The sequence below is a fragment of the Girardinichthys multiradiatus genome, chromosome 3 (genome assembly GCF_021462225.1).
Source record: "Girardinichthys multiradiatus isolate DD_20200921_A chromosome 3, DD_fGirMul_XY1, whole genome shotgun sequence".
Taxonomy (NCBI): Eukaryota; Metazoa; Chordata; class Actinopteri; order Cyprinodontiformes; family Goodeidae; genus Girardinichthys; species Girardinichthys multiradiatus.
Window position 1 is genome coordinate 19,266,154 of NC_061796.1, and position 16,288 is coordinate 19,282,441.

The 16,288-nt window shown below is 37.9% G+C and overlaps 1 protein-coding gene across 8 annotated transcripts in view; it reads left to right on the forward strand.

The window, feature by feature from the left end:
• The window catches only part of rims2a (regulating synaptic membrane exocytosis 2a), a 201,449-nt gene that overhangs the window by 143,628 nt on the left and 41,533 nt on the right, over positions 1 to 16,288 (forward strand). For 5 of the 8 annotated variants that reach the window (XM_047360424.1, XM_047360417.1, XM_047360416.1 and 2 more), the window contains 4 exons: positions 5,795 to 5,980; positions 7,448 to 7,554; positions 13,874 to 13,906; positions 15,776 to 15,876. In XM_047360424.1, coding sequence (XP_047216380.1) covers positions 5,795 to 5,980; positions 7,448 to 7,554; positions 13,874 to 13,906; positions 15,776 to 15,876 — 427 coding nt within the window. The remainder of the gene's footprint in view (positions 1 to 5,794; positions 5,981 to 7,447; positions 7,555 to 13,873; positions 13,907 to 15,775; positions 15,877 to 16,288) is intronic. The other 3 variants (XM_047360415.1, XM_047360419.1, XM_047360421.1) reach the window with 3 other exon arrangements.

A 16,288-nucleotide genomic window follows, 5' to 3' on the forward strand; every position in this document is an offset into this window, starting at 1 on the left:
CAGCATCCTGGAAAATTGTTGACAGTTAAGAATTTACATCACCCTTTACTTTTACTTCACTATTCAGGAAGAATGTGATGTTTTAACTATTTGTTGCCTCTTTAGAAGAAAAAAAGTGAGAACTGACTGAGATGAGCTTATGAGGATGCATGTCATTGAATAAACAGAAACTTCAATGCAAAGTTTTCTTTCATGCAAACTGCAGTGATTCTCTAAAAACAGTAGTTGGGTACACACATTTGAATTTGTTGTGGATTTTCTTTAATCCACATAGGATCAAAATGATATCTACAGAATCAATACATACATCTCTACTTAATTAATAAAGTCTTGGCAAGTTTTTGAAGTCCTGACATGATTTTGTCTAGATATGTAACCTCTCATATGATCAGGATTGGTAGGTTTGCATCCTAGCACAACTTTTCAGGAAATCTGATCAATTTTAAAAAGGGTGGGTGCTGGGGCCATGCTCAAAGCCTAATTTTAAGATTCTTTATTCATTCTAAAACCACTGTCTATGTGATTGGGATCATGGTCCTGCTGGAACAGCCAATTCTTTCCCAATTTCAGCCATGTATAGCTGTTGATTTGAGGTCAAGTTGGAGAAATAAGAGGTAGTCGATCTCCATTATTCCATCCACTTTGTGTAATACACCAGTGCCACTGGCAGCGACACAGCTCCTCAGCATTATGTTGCAATCACCATACTTGGCAATTGCTGAAATGATCTTTGGTTTGAAAGCCTTATCTTAACTCTTTGTGACTAAATAGCTGTTTTTAACTCTGCTGACCCTTTAAACATTTTATCTGCAACGTATTTCTCTTGACCATGTAGGCAGCTGCAAATTCCAGCTGAGGTATGAGTTTTGGAGCAGGGGCTTTTTATCCAGCAACCTCTCAGTCTATGTTAATGGTAGACCTGCTTCAATGTGAACACTGATACTGTTCCAGTATCCCCCATACTAATATTCAGACACGTATCAGAACTGGTTTTCGAATAGATTAAGCAGGCTATCATTAAGCTTCTGAAATGATCCTGATCTTGGACCTTGATGAAAATTTCCGGACTATACCAAAACCCAAGTCCGTGCCAGGTAACCAATCTAAATTTATTTAACTTTACTAATTCTTCTAAGAAGAATGTTAAAGTATTTAGTCAAGCCTATGTCAGAGACTTGTTGATAGCAGCCAAAATCATTTGGTTGACATGCTAAGGGAGTTGATATTAGTGGGGCTGCATATAAATACAGGTCCTTCTCAAAATATTAGCATATTGTGATAAAGTTCATTATTTTCCATAATGTAATGATGAAAATTTAACATTCATATATTTTAGATTCATTGCACACTAACTGAAATATTTCAGGGCTTTTATTGTCTTAATATGGATGATTTTGGCATACAGCTCATGAAAACCCAAAATTCCTATCTCACAAAATTAGCATATCATTAAAAGGGTCTCTAAACGAGCTATGAACCTAATCATCTGAATCAACGAGTTAACTCTAAACACCTGCAAAAGATTCCTGAGGCCTTTAAAACTCCCAGCCTGGTTCATCACTCAAAACCCCAATCATGGGTAAGACTGCCGACCTGACTGCTGTCCAGAAGGCCACTATTGACACCCTCAAGCAAGAGGGTAAGACACAGAAAGAAATTTCTGAACGAATAGGCTGTTCCCAGAGTGCTGTATCAAGGCACCTCAGTGGGAAGTCTGTGGGAAGGAAAAAGTGTGGCAGAAAACGCTGCACAACGAGAAGAGGTGACCGGACCCTGAGGAAGATTGTGGAGAAGGGCCGATTCCAGACCTTGGGGGACCTGCGGAAGCAGTGGACTGAGTCTGGAGTAGAAACATCCAGAGCCACCGTGCACAGGCGTGTGCAGGAAATGGGCTACAGGTGCCGCATTCCCCAGGTCAAGCCACTTTTGAACCAGAAACAGCGGCAGAACCGCCTGATCTGGGCTACAGAGAAGCAGCACTGGACTGTTGCTCAGTGGTCCAAAGTACTTTTTTTGGATGAAAGCAAATTCTGCATGTCATTCGGAAATCAAGGTGCCAGAGTCTGGAGGAAGACTGGGGAGAAGGAAATGCCAAAATGCCAGAAGTCCAGTGTCAAGTACCCACAGTCAGTGATGGTCTGGGGTGCCGTGTCAGCTGCTGGTGTTGGTCCACTGTGTTTTATCAAGGGCAGGGTCAATGCAGCTAGCTATCAGGAGATTTTGGAGCACTTCATGCTTCCATCTGCTGAAAAGCTTTATGGAGATGAAGATTTCATTTTTCAGCACGACCTGGCACCTGCTCACAGTGCCAAAACCACTGGTAAATGGTTTACTGACCATGGTATCACTGTGCTCAATTGGCCTGCCAACTCTCCTGACCTGAACCCCATAGAGAATCTGTGGGATATTGTGAAGAGAACGTTGAGAGACTCAAGACCCAACACTCTGGATGAGCTAAAGGCTGCTATCGAAGCATCCTGGGCCTCCATAAGACCTCAGCAGTGCCACAGGCTGATTGCCTCCATGCCACGCCGCATTGAAGCAGTCATTTCTGCCAAAGGATTCCCGACCAAGTATTGAGTGCATAACTGTACATGATTATTTGAAGGTTGACGTTTTTTGTATTAAAAACACTTTTCTTTTATTGGTCGGATGAAATATGCTAATTTTGTGAGATAGGAATTTTGGGTTTTCATGAGCTGTATGCCAAAATCATCCATATTAAGACAATAAAAGATCTGAAATATTTCAGTTAGTGTGCAATAAATCTAAAATATATGAATGCTAAATTTTCATCATGACATTATGGAAAATAATGAACTTTATCACAATATGCTAATATTTTGAGAAGGACCTGTATATTTTAGCTGGTATGCATAATTTTGACCACATGTAGATTAGAGAAAATTCACACTAAATTCAAACCTGTATCCAATTCTTGAAAAAAAAAACATTGGAATTGTATGTTGTATTTCCAATCCAACCAGGAAAAAGATTGGCAAACATAAGTTATTAGTTGTCCAATTATAATTAATATAAAATTACTACCAGTGATGCCTTCTCATCAGAACTGTACCATACACCAGACATACACCAGATATATACTATATCCCATACTATGTATAAGGTATGAAATTAAGCATATCAAGAACAATACCAAGAGCCCACCACGTTTGAACCATGCGGCACAGCACACATCCTCTTTTTGAGTTATGCAGCTTAAGTGAATTGTGTTGAGATTTTGACATAGTACAGTACATGTGCTTGAAAGCACAGCTGTTCAAAACCCAGAAAATTAAGACTTCAGTGGTATTTTGGGGAGGAAAAAGTTTAAGGTGCTGTTTCAAAGGGCAAAATCGATAAAACTGTCACACTTTTATTGTTTATACTAGACATAAACACATTCTTATAGATCCTTATGCTTTCTGAAAAATGAGTACAAATGAGTATGCCGTTGGGTATGGGAACAACCACTAAAGCTAATGGATGTTGACAAAATATAAATCTCTTACTAAAATGTAGTTTTCTACCCGTTTGAATCTAAAAGGAAATCTCCTCTACTGGACAATTTTTCTGATTCAACAAGCAGCTAGGTGTTTTGACATAAAAAGAAAAAATTAAATGTATTTTTTGATTTCTCTTTTTTTTTAAATAAACGTAGGGGTTATTGTTTGAATGTAACTTGTCTATTCAATTTATTAACCATGAAAACTATGCTGAGAAAAACAAGCCCTCTGAATTTTATAAAAGACAAATGGGTGTAAGTGTTTTTAAATGAAACTGAACACCTGATGTTGTAGGATCTATGATACTAAGCTAGTAAATCCTGTTCAAGTACCAAATCATGTGCATGGTCTAATCCCTTAAGCCATTTTCTGTTTTTAGAGATACATCCTTTGTACACTACTTTGAAATGTGCTCTCACTTTATTCCTTTTCTTTTTCCTGCTTGTAATGGTTAAAGTTTTACCTCTGCACTGTCTATGACTTGTTTAAATGTGAAACCACACATTCTTTTTCAGGTCAAAATTTTCACTCCTTCAAACTGTGCCATACCTATAACACAAATGTTTTAAGAAATAATAAATGCAACAAGCAAATTCCAATTTGAACGTAGTTACACATCACACTATATCAAACAGGCACTTTAGCTATATAATAACATGAAACATAATACGTAAAGTGTGGCTGTTTGTTTTGAGTAGCTTGACATGGTCATCAATTATTCAGTTTGGGTGTCTCTGACTACATTAAATTCACATAACATGAAATGTTAAGAACAATCTGTTAAAAAAAAAGAAGCTCGTAAGCTGACCAAGCACAGAGCATTTCAGTTCTTTAAAAGAGAACTATTTACTGTCCATGTAATCCAACTTGTGGAACAATGGCAGTAACATCTGGCTGGTTTCTGAATAATTTAAATTTGTCTCTTAGTTTAAGGAATCATACAAACATGTACAAATTATCTACATGTCTAGTAAAGAGCCTTAAAACAATTTCAGCTTCTATTCTGAAAACATAATGTCATGCTGAACATTTTAGAAAAATCAATCCTTTTATTTAAGAAATTAATGGGTCATAAAAAATGTTTTTTTTTTTTTTTTTTTTTACAAAATCACTGATGACTCTAATAGTGACACCTTAACAATCTGTTAAAAATGAACAAAACAGGGAGGCATGGCAGGAAAAAGCATTTTCTGTCCTAAATGCAGAGTTTGCTAAGCTCAACTGGGACCTGAACTGGAGCCATGTGTTTTAGTGAAGTGAGACTAAGATATATGTTTTTATCAACAGACAGTCCAGGTGGGTATGGAGTGAAACAAAGGCTGTATATATGTTAGAGCACCTCATTTTCACTGTTAAGTTGGGTTGAGGATCTGTGATACTGTGAGCCTTTTTTTCTTACAAAGGCCCCGGGAACCTTGTTTAGAGTGCATGGCATCATGGACTCTTTAAAATACCAGAATATTTTAAATGAAAATCTGGTGCATATGTTATGCCTGAAATCCTGCAATTGGACACATGACAAAAAATAAATAAAACAAATCTAGGTCTTTCAACAGGATAATGATCCAAAACATAAGACCAAATAAGGCTTCTTCCCCTGCCAAGCTAGTCCCCCGACATAAATCTTATGGGGAATAAGAAAGATCAACAACCCAAGACTCTGGATGATCTAGATTGTACAAATAGTCAAATATCTTTCTCTCTGAATGGTTTAATTTTGTTATATGTTACACCCAAAGAGTAAGTGCAAAAAGTATTGCACTTCATATTCTTGACAAAAACTATTGATAGCAGGGGTACCACAAATGATTAAATCAAAAATCAATTATTTCTTTAAGTGGGATTTACTTTCCACAGAATAAATGTTCTCAAAATTAAGGTTGAATTGTCCTACGATATTCAGTGTGAGAATTTGCAAGTGAACGCATGAATTTAGTTTAAGGCTTTTTACACATCTTTGCCAAGGGTTTCCATATATATATATATATATATATATTTTTTTTTTTTTGCGCTTTTAGTTTTTCTTGGTACATTAAAGAAACTATAATAAAGATAAACTTCAGAAATACAAATCTACCTGCATAAAGTTGATAAAAATGTGGAGAGAATATTATTGATAATTAATGTGCAAACCTACAGTCCAATATACTGTACACATACCTCTTTCAAAATAATAGGGGTGAAAAAAAACCTTATTTAATCTCCAAATTGTCCACATTGCCAGCATAATGTCCCAGCTCTGCTGGAGTCACACTGAGTGCCTGCCTGTTTCTCAACAACCTCTGTAGGAATCGCGGAGCCATGGATAGACACGAGTTTCACAGCAGGTCCCGTTCTGCAGACCAGAGACCCACTATAGAACGCCTCTCGTCCCGTTCGCGCTCCTCTGAACGCCCTCACGACTCTTCACTCATGAGATCGATGCCGTCTCTGCCATCTGGGAGGTCCGCACCCCCCTCCCCTGCCATGACGAGGTGTGACCCAGAATGGAGAGGCTAACAAAAACAGACTAACAACAAACAGGAGTTTTGATTGTACAATCATTTTCCAGAGACATAGCTATACTGGAGGGGGTCAAAAACTAAAAGAAAATGTCAAAAATAAGAAAACTATCCAATCAACAAGTATAATCTATAAGGTTGAGTTGTCTCTTGGCACCAAAATAACTCTGACCAGCCAGTAATAGGCAAAAAATATTGCAGATTTTCCTGATTAGCTAATAATGGGATGTTAGCAGTGGAAAATGTTTAGCTGTGTGTGTGTGTGTGTGTGTGTGTGTGTGTGTGTGTGTGTGTTACGAATCCAAGGTGATCGACTACTCAGATTACCCGTTAACGATCATAATGTTCTGCCTAATTGCTTAATGTTTTAATTTTATACCAACATTACGAGATTTAAATCGACCAAGAAATGCTTTTCATTCCCCAGAGTTGCTAAATCTCTGTTAAAATGTTTGTGCAGCTAAAATCTTTTTAGGGTTAACACAACCTGAGAGACTTATTCCCTGAAGCTCCTACCCGGCCTATTCCTGACTAACTCATACAGTACCACCCTGCTACCCTACTAAAAACAACACTTACAGATCCCTCCTATTTTTTTCTCCCTCTCCTAATACCCTGCCACCCAGGCTTACTTTACTCCACCCACTTCACCCGAGTTCACTCCATTAACTGTTACCTCAGTGCCAACCTCCACCTACCCACTTTTATCTGTTTATTTCCCAGCAGCACTGTGGATGTACTGTATTTTCTTTACACATATTCCAGGTACATTGACCCTAACACCATAGATATCCTGCTACCTCCTATTTTATTTCCACCACACTGCTCATACATTTGTATAGCAGTGATGGGGGCAAAGTTTTACTTTGATTTCATTATTAACATCAACTGATGCTGGTTATCCTTGTGATGGCATTGTGTTTTTTTTTGTTTTTTTTTGGTTGAATTTACTTTTTTGTTCTGATTTCAAGCTGTTGATAGACAGTTTGAACGCATGGTTGCACTGGTCTGCATTGAACTCTTCTCCCTGCAGCTTGATGAGTCAACTGTACATGCGTACGTTTCACACCTGGCATCTTTTATTGCAGCTCCCTACAGTTGATGTTACACTCAACTTCCATATCATGTGCCAAATGTCATTGCTGTGTACATCTGTTCAATACCCGGAGAGTAAAATTGAGCTGAAGAGTCATAATTGTCTCCTGTTTATACCACCGATGTATCTGAATGACTTAAAAGATTAACTGTCATTTAAATAAAGACTAAATTAATAATTGACCCAAGATAAAAATCATAGTTTTCCACTGCAATAGTGGTATGACCAAACCAAATGGTTTATGTTTTCCTGTATATCTGTGATGTGGGTGCAACATGCCCTTGCCCTGCATCCATCATCTGTTCTTGTCGTCTGCCTCACTTGAGTGTTGTTTTATCACTTAGGGCACATCCTCGCAGTGGATCTGTCCAGATCAGTCCCACCAGTACTCCCATGTCCAGTAGACGAGGGCGACAACTCCCACAGCTTCCACCCACAGGAACAGATAGAAGTAAGTCACTTGTACTCTAGATATTAATGTTACATTGTTACTGGAAATATTATGTTCCTACCTGATAACTCACTTCTTTGGGTCCCCGAAAGGGTCCCATCCTGGGTTGATTGCAGCTTCTGGCTCCTGAGCTTCACTTTTGATGTAAAAATAAGAAATTGTTATTGTTTACAGAACTGTTTCATATATGGTTTTTTTGTAATTTATGTTTATAAGTTTCTACTTTTTACAAACACACAATCCACCTTTATTTGGTTGATTTCTACTTATCTCTCAGAAGATGGAAATGATGGAACAAAGTCAAGTGAAGGTTTGTACCTGATGTGTGGTATTAGTCTATCAGGCAGGAAGTGCTGGTTGAGCCCTATTTTCCTCTGAAAACGTTGTCTGCAGTGGCACATGTCTTTGCACCCTGAACCTCCTTGGACCTCCCTGAACCTCCACTTGCATTTATTTTTGACATCTCAATAAGTTTGGATCCTGCTGGTTCTGCTAGTTGTTCCAGCTGATGTGTGCATATAAAGCCCCTATTTGAGCTTGTTTTAGGTTTTACCCCAGACATTGAATGTGTTTGTGTGAATTACTGACTTTTTTGGCTGCTCTGACACTTTATCAATATATATGTTTATTAAGTCTATATGTATAAAAACATGGAGTCCTGTAGCTTTGCACTTTTTGCAAAAGAAAAATGGAGGCAGATTCATGTCTTTTTAGATAACTTTTTTATGTTCTCTGCATTCACCAAGAAGCCCCTGTCTATTTCAGTTGTTGTCAATCTCTCCTTTGCTCTTTCTTTCTTTAACCAACTATACTCCTGTACTATACTAATGTCAACATATGTTACCTGATCTCCTCCTTCTTTTAATTACCAATCGCTCACTCACTCACTCACTCACTCACTCTTTCCTTCGTTCCTTCCTTCGTTCAGTCACATGACCACAGAGGTGGATATGTTATGTGGACCCATTGAATCTCATCACACCAAGTTGTCCCCATTTACATTTACGCATGAGCATTTTGCTATCTTTAAACTGATGAAGTTAAAGGGACAAACTAAAATGTTGATAAAGTGTGCCAGTGCTTCTCTGCTGTGCTTGGAAGTTCAGTCACACTTTGTTATGATTAAAAAGTGAATTATTTTGTTTAATCTTTATGTGGCAACTGTCAAGAGGGAACAGGAAAGGAGGGAACAGGAACGGAGTGCAGGGCACCTGAAGCCCACCCTGTTCATACAGGTGTGTTACCTTCCACATAAACCTGTTCTAAAGGGAAGTATCTATCATTGCAAAAAAGTCTGGGCAATTATTTACAATGATAATAATATTTTAAAAGATTTCAAAGCAGTTAATTTCTGTGGACAAGAATAATACACTGCATGGTTGGATTTTTCAGTACATTTACCCACAAGTTTAAATGAATGACGTGAATGTTTGCAGAAAATTAGGGCTCTAATAGTGCTAACTGAACTAGTGGACATCAAAAGGCCACATTGGGACAGACCAAAAAAACTAAGCAAAATATCGAGCAATCAGAAATCATCAACAGCCTATTTCCAATAACAAACTGAACAGTTCGCCTGGGACATTGCAAACTGGCACATTTTCCCATCACTGCTGACTGATTCATGCCTCTTTACTAAACAGGTTGTTTTGTATTAACCTAACAGCTTATTTAGTCGAAACGTTTTGGATGCACCAGTGGATTTCGATGAAAACACAGTGTTTTCTGGCTCTATCTTGAAAAATTCTTTCATAAGAGTCATAAGATTCCTGTCTTCAGTTTACCTTTTTTTTTTAAATCCGTTATGTTGAGGACCATGCAGACAACGTCCCTAATTGCACATTAGTAAACCCTTCTCTCTGAATTTAACCTAACCCCAACTTTCTGACGTTTTCTGCTCTGGACATACAACTAAGCCAAATGCAAAAATCACTGTCTGCTGAACCTAAGCAAAACCTGTAAAAATGTGTTTTTCAAACTATCTGATGGTCTGTGTGTCTAGACATTTTAAACTCAATAGAAACTTGTGCCAGAGGCCTTTTTGTGACATTATGAAAGCTATGACTAATGTGTTGATCATAAACTCAGCAGTACACATAACTGAACACATTGTTAGACATTATCATTTCTATTCAAAATGAAAATACACAACAGATTTTGGGTCAGTGGTGTGGTTGTGATCCAATCAGTGGGAGGATGTTCAAAGTGTTGTACATTACTTCAAAGTTTCAGGGTCTCATTATCTGACGAACCTCAATCTGCTTCTAGCTGCTAACAGTGACGAAAAACCCCAAGGTCCACCTGTAAATGGAAGGAAAGGCAAGTTCTTTGAATGGAGTGACGGTGTGAGTTGCTGTGGAAACTTCCATTCTTCTGCCTTAACACTTACAATCACCTACAGTCCAGCTGTCGCTTAGGGGTGTAACGATACATTCAGCTCATAAGATAAGAAGATACCTGGTATGAGGTTCAAAAGAACAAGACATGATATTATCAGTATTTTTGTGCAAAGCAAAGATCGAGCTGTTTTTTTTTTTTTTACTGATGCAGCAAATGTGTCATAATTTGCAAAATGTGCTTTAAAATATCTGCGTAATGAAATACAGTCCAGACTCTTTAAAAAAACGTTAGTGTCATTAGTAGCTAACAATTAGCCAGCTGCAGTATTTTCACAGTTCTTACAAATCCTTCATATCCTGTCCGTCAGTCTATCATTGTTTCAATTTTCCTACTGAGTACCCATAATGCTCCCACATAAACAGTTTGGAAGTGCTGGAGGCTTTCTCAGTGCTTCTGTGACTGTTGTCAGTCAGTCAGTTGTCGGTGTTGTTAGACAGCCCTATGTCTTTAAAGAGATAGTAGGCATATTCTGTGTAAAGAAGATAACTCCTGTGTAAAACTAATTTTGCTTTCACATAAAGAGTCAGACATACATATCTATTATTGTGTCAGCCTTACAGCACACAACTTAATGTTTGAGGCCCAGAAAAATTACACAAACTTAATTTACCATATTAAAATAACATGCAGATAGAGAAGGCTTAGTCCTTATTAGAACAGAATTATTTTTTTGAAGAAATATACTTTTCTTAATATTGACAAGATCTCGATGTTTAGTTACTGGGATTTGTTTTAGTTTTATTAGTTCTACAGATTTCTATGCCTATTTGTTCTGATGTTCTGATGTCTTCTTGGATTGAACAACTTCAATCCATTTTGGTTTAAGTGGACTGATCAAATTAGAGAGCCTTATGTGGCTATATCTGATGTTAATAGAGATGGTTATCTGTCGCTGTGATTTCTACTAGACTGCCCTCCTCTGCCTTCAAAGCTTTAACCAAACTTTATGTTAATACTAATTTATTTTACTCAGCTCTACCTTACAAGGACAGGTCCAGTTGTATCTACTGTGAAAAATCAATCCATTTTCATTTGACATGGATTATCAAACACATGTCCAGAGTTTAATAGCATTTGACATGACTGGAAGTCTCTGTTGAGCCTAATCAATTTTAGGGCAACGTTTTACTATTTTTGTCAGGTACAATACGATGGTAATAGTACACAGCATACAAAATATCTTTGATAAGTTTTGCTTTCCTGGCTTTCTGCTTTGATGCTTATTTACAGTATAATCTTTAGTAATATTAGAATACAAGAGACAGTTATCTCAGTTGGCCAGCAGATGGCACAAAGCTCACAATCTTTAAAGAGGAGCTGTCCCTGCTTTCAGCCCTTAAATGTCTTGGCCCTTTCTCTTTCTTACTACCCCTGGTCTTATTATTTTTGACATGTTAGTCAAAATTTACAAAATGATTGCAATACAGTTTTTTCTCAGAAAAACTACATTTTTTTCTTTACATCTACAGTGGCTAAAAAAGTCAGTATGTGTCTACTTTTCTATAGAGGTGACATGGGAGGACCAACAGCGAAGGCTGAATGGCTCCCTGCCTGATGGAGGGTCACAGCCACACCCCTCCCTCACTGACGCAGGTTGGTGGGTTTGAGAGTGAATATGTGGTACTTCAGATGACATAATGAATTTTGATACCTAAGTAAAGTGTTTTCATTGTCAGTCATATGAGTCCATGAGCTGTAATAAACTTTAATCCACTAGTAATAGTATAGGAAAATCTTCCTGAGAAGGACACAATATTTCACCACAAATTGAAGCATCAGCATCATTTAGTAAAATAAAGTAGTGAAAGGATGCTTTTAATTGATAGACACTAAGGACCTCATGCTAAGGTTATTAGCAAAGCCGTCTGCTCAAATCAAAGTGTCCTCCAGATTTGATTTAATTTTGGAATTTATACTCTCTGTATTCTATTGTAGAAATTAGAAACTTGTAAATTTTTACAAAACAAGGTAGGATGATGACGAGTGACATCTAAGCTTCTAAAGCTACAAGCTTTTTAATTATCTTTCTTGTCAAGATGTCAAAAAACGGCATATTTTATTTAGACAAAGCACTATAACAGACTGTCGTGATAATATTAACGTGCAAAATAACATTCGGACAGTGTTGGAAGGTTTTAAGAGTTTGAACTCTACAATGAAATAAATTATTTTCCGTAGCATTTTCTTGATGTTCCACAGAGGTGTGTGCTGTCACCTTATAGAACAAGCGTTTTGTGTTCAAATCTACTTGTTGGCTGGGTTCTTTCATGTGTGGAGTGTGCTGAATGGGGTTGTCACCCGGTTCTTCCAGTTCTTCCCTGTATGTCAGCTGAACGTTGTGTTATGTGTAGGTAACTGGCTGTAATCTTTTGTGATTGGTTGTGTATAGTCAATCTGTTTTATATCTTATTTTATATCTCACTGCTAATTAATTCATTTTTTCATTATTTGCCTGCAAACGTTTGAGCTACTGAAGTGACTGAAGTTTTTTAGTTTATCTTAAACAGACACCTTTTTATCTCAAAGACCCACGTGTCAAGGTCAGCAACAGAAAATCATTTCTGGTTCTGGTTCTTGTTCTTGTTCGACTCCCTAATATGATGATGTAGGCTGTCACAAAGAGATGAAAACAAATGACTCACTGGTCTCAGACTGCCTCTTATTCCTGCACCACTTCATTGACAGGCATTAATTAGGTATTATTTCAGCAAAAAGCTAATTTTGTTCAGGTGGTTTAAAAATTAGATATGAGGCGAGTGCTCCCCCAGCTATTGCTCCTGATTTGCCAGGTACACAGTTCACAATTCAGATTAGGACTGAAAGCTGGAAGATGGAATAGGTGGTGCAGGGGTCAGAATTAGGTCCTACATGCTGACCAACGATATTGAGCTCATGTCCTGAGGTCCTGTCTGTTAACAAGGTGTGTTCGCAGAGTCATGATTGCTGCCAGTGAAATAGAGGTCCAGATCATTTGTTCAGCTAAACTGTCAGTTCTAGCAGGCTGCAAAGTTATTAATAACATCAAAGGAAAGGAAATATGATTGTAAAATCAGTATGAATATATCAGAGAGAGATACCTAGAAGCAGGAACGTATTGCTGTTGCATAACACTATTTCTGAAACAAACCAGTTGACTTCTGCATGTGTCTGCTTGTCAGTGTGTTTAATTTTAACACATACTCTTGCATTCTATTTCGCTTCAAGGTGACATTTGTATTTTTACCAATTTCACCTTTTTTTGGGTGAAACCCGCTGAAGAAGTTTGCTGTTTTTCTTTTCATGTGCTCGCTGCTCAGTGTTTTGAGTTCCTGCTGTGTTTTTTTCATTCTTTTATTTGATTTTTTCAGGCTGTCTCCCCACAGTCGCTCAATGCAGAAGTGACATCCACTTCTTCCTTTATTCCTTCTCTTCTCTCTTCCTCTCCACACCTACGTTTAGCAAGGTCTCCAGTTTTTGTCAGGTTTATTCCATTAACATCTCTTTCCTGTTTCAGCTCTTCTTCTTTAAAGCTCAGAATCCCCTCCCCTTTCTTCAGTTTCTAATAACTAAACTTTTGGCCTCTGTCTTAGCCTCTCCCAGTCTTGCACCTTCTTGCTCTGTTTTGACTTCTCACAATGCCCGTGGTGAAGTTTGTGTGTTGTTGGAGAATGTGATGATTTTGTTTGTGTCTTCTGTGTTTGCTGTTTTGTCAATGTTGTGTTGTATTGTTGTTGTGTTGTGTCCCCACTCCTCCCTCCCTCCTCCCCGATCCTCCCTTCATGATCCCCAATCCTCCTCCACTTTTGTCTCAATCTAACCCGTCAAAACCACATTATCCTTCTACAACTTGGTACCCCTCCCTTCTTTACCCTTTGGTACCCTCTTACGTCCATGTTCCTCTCCTCTGTCTGTGTCTGTCCATTTTGTAATGTGAACCCAGAAGACACGGACTTACCAAGTTGGACGAACTCAGGTCTGTCCCTTCTTCTTCTGCTCCCTTTTCCTTTTCTGCCTCCTCCAAACCACCTCCCCTCATCCCAGCCGTCTACTCTAATCATGCTTTGCTTGGTTCCATTCTCTTGTGCTCTTTTAGTTGTTCTATAGATGATGCTTCTAGCTTCTGTCATGTCTACAACTTTACTTTTCTGGGCTTCCTGGTCATAGAAGCATGGCAGCAGTGTTTCCATTGCTGTTTCTTTGGAGTAGAGTCCTACCCAGAAAAAGTTAAAAAGGCCTTCCTTAGTTATTTGTAGATATTTTGTTATTTTAAGCATGTTTGCCAGATTAATTTAGTAAAATGAATAAAACAAATATAGAAAGTCGGAGCAAAACTGTATTGGATATCATTTGAAGTTACAAAATAAAATTGCTCCAATCAGATGCTAAGTGAAATTTGTGGTTTAGTGATGTCTAAAAGCTGCCTGTACAATGTCTAAAAAAATCTTTTTGGTGCATTATTCTGAAATTGTCCTTTGAAAAATAGCAGGTGATGATGTCATTTAAAAACTGCTGTCATCTTTGTGTTTTTTATTTCAATGTAGGTCTCAGATTTTTCGATTGTACAATAAATCTGGATGATTTGTTCATATGTGAGAATTATTTTACAAGTTACTAACAAAGAACTATACGCTCAAAATGTAAAGATAAGGTTTTCAAAAAAATTATCCAAAGGATGAATAAGAACTAGCATTGTAAAAGCAGTTTGAAATGTTGCAAACATTGTATTATAGTGTTTCTTTGATTAGAATGGACTACTTTATAAGTAAAATATTTTCTCTAAATAAAGATTTTGTAAAGCTTTCACCTGCCGATTTTAGTGGATTATAATTTCTATTTAAGTAGGAAAACAAAAGAGCTGCATTCAAATAATTATTTCAAGCATTTATGGGATGAGCCATTATCAATTATTTATACTAGGAACTGAGGCGACATCCTACAGAGCAGTTGTAAACTGGATGTTATTATTTAAAACTAAAATGATTGAAGAGTTGGTATTTTAAACTGGGCTTTGCATCTTTTATTAGCATTAGTGTAGCTAGCATCACTAAAACAGTCTAACACTAAAGCAGCCTTGTGTGTGATTTCCAAAAAAACATGCAAACATTTCTAAATTTAGCATACTCCATGTCAGAAAATGTTTGAAAGCTTGAAAAGACAAAACAGAGAAGTTGTGCTGTATTCCGTTCAGCCTTTCTGTTATCTGCTGAAATTCTCAGTCTCTTTTACTCTCTATCAGTCTGAATTTACCGCACGCATATCAATAGGTTTACACCCACATACACATGCAGGGTTGCAGGGGGGCTGGTGCTTATCTCCAGGGCTATATCCAGGGCAGGTCACCAGTCTGTCGCAGAGCAACAAAGAGACACACAGGGCCATGCACACACTCTGTCATACCTAAGGGCAATTTATAGTAACCAGTTAACCTACCAGTCATGTTTTTGGACTGTGGCAAGAAGCCAGAGTACCAGGAGAGAACCCACACATGCATGATGAATATATGCAAACCTCATGCAGAAAGACCCCAGGTCAGGAGTTGAACCCCAGACCTTCTTGCTGCAAGCCCACAGTGCTAAGAACAGTACATATGAAAATACAGTTTCCTTACAAATGGGTTCTTATACTTCTAATTCTCTTCTGACTTTATTTTTAGACTGAACAGGTTGTATATAGAGGTTCTTCTGTGTTAATTCAGTCAACCATTCTGCTTGTATCCATTTGATCTGTCTTGTCATGGCTCACAGCTCAGCAGAAGCTTGTCTCTCACCATAGCAGAATGTTCTTTCATCAGGCCCTCCTCTCAGTGCAAATAGTTACTGACCAGGATTATCTCTGTGCTCAGGTATGGACATGGAGGAGAAGACCAGACAGATGAAGTTAAAGTTGAACAAGTACAAGCAGGGAGCCAGCTCTGACTCCAGACTCGAACAAGACTTCCACAAGGTACAAACACATCCAGAGGCTGGATTTAGGCTTCAACACACCAGATTCACAGAAATCATCACTGACCTACTTTGTGTCTGGTTGTGTTACAAGTCCAAAGGCCACACAGTGTGGTATGTACTGAAAGCAGTCAAGAATAAGCTCACCCAATCAGCAACAGTCTAGCAAGCTCATTGTTCTGTCCACATTTTAACTGAAAAATTGTGTTCAAGACAGGTTTGTAGATTGAGATGCAGTAATATTAGTTAGAGTTTTTTCTCTAGCTTCCCATGTCCTTAAAGGTGAAAAATTTTGATTAAAAGTGTGACTTGCAAAAGTATTCAAACCCCTCACATTTTGTCGCATTACAGCCACAAACTTCATTGGATTTCATGCAGATTTTCATAAAGAGATATCATAATGTGATACTTTA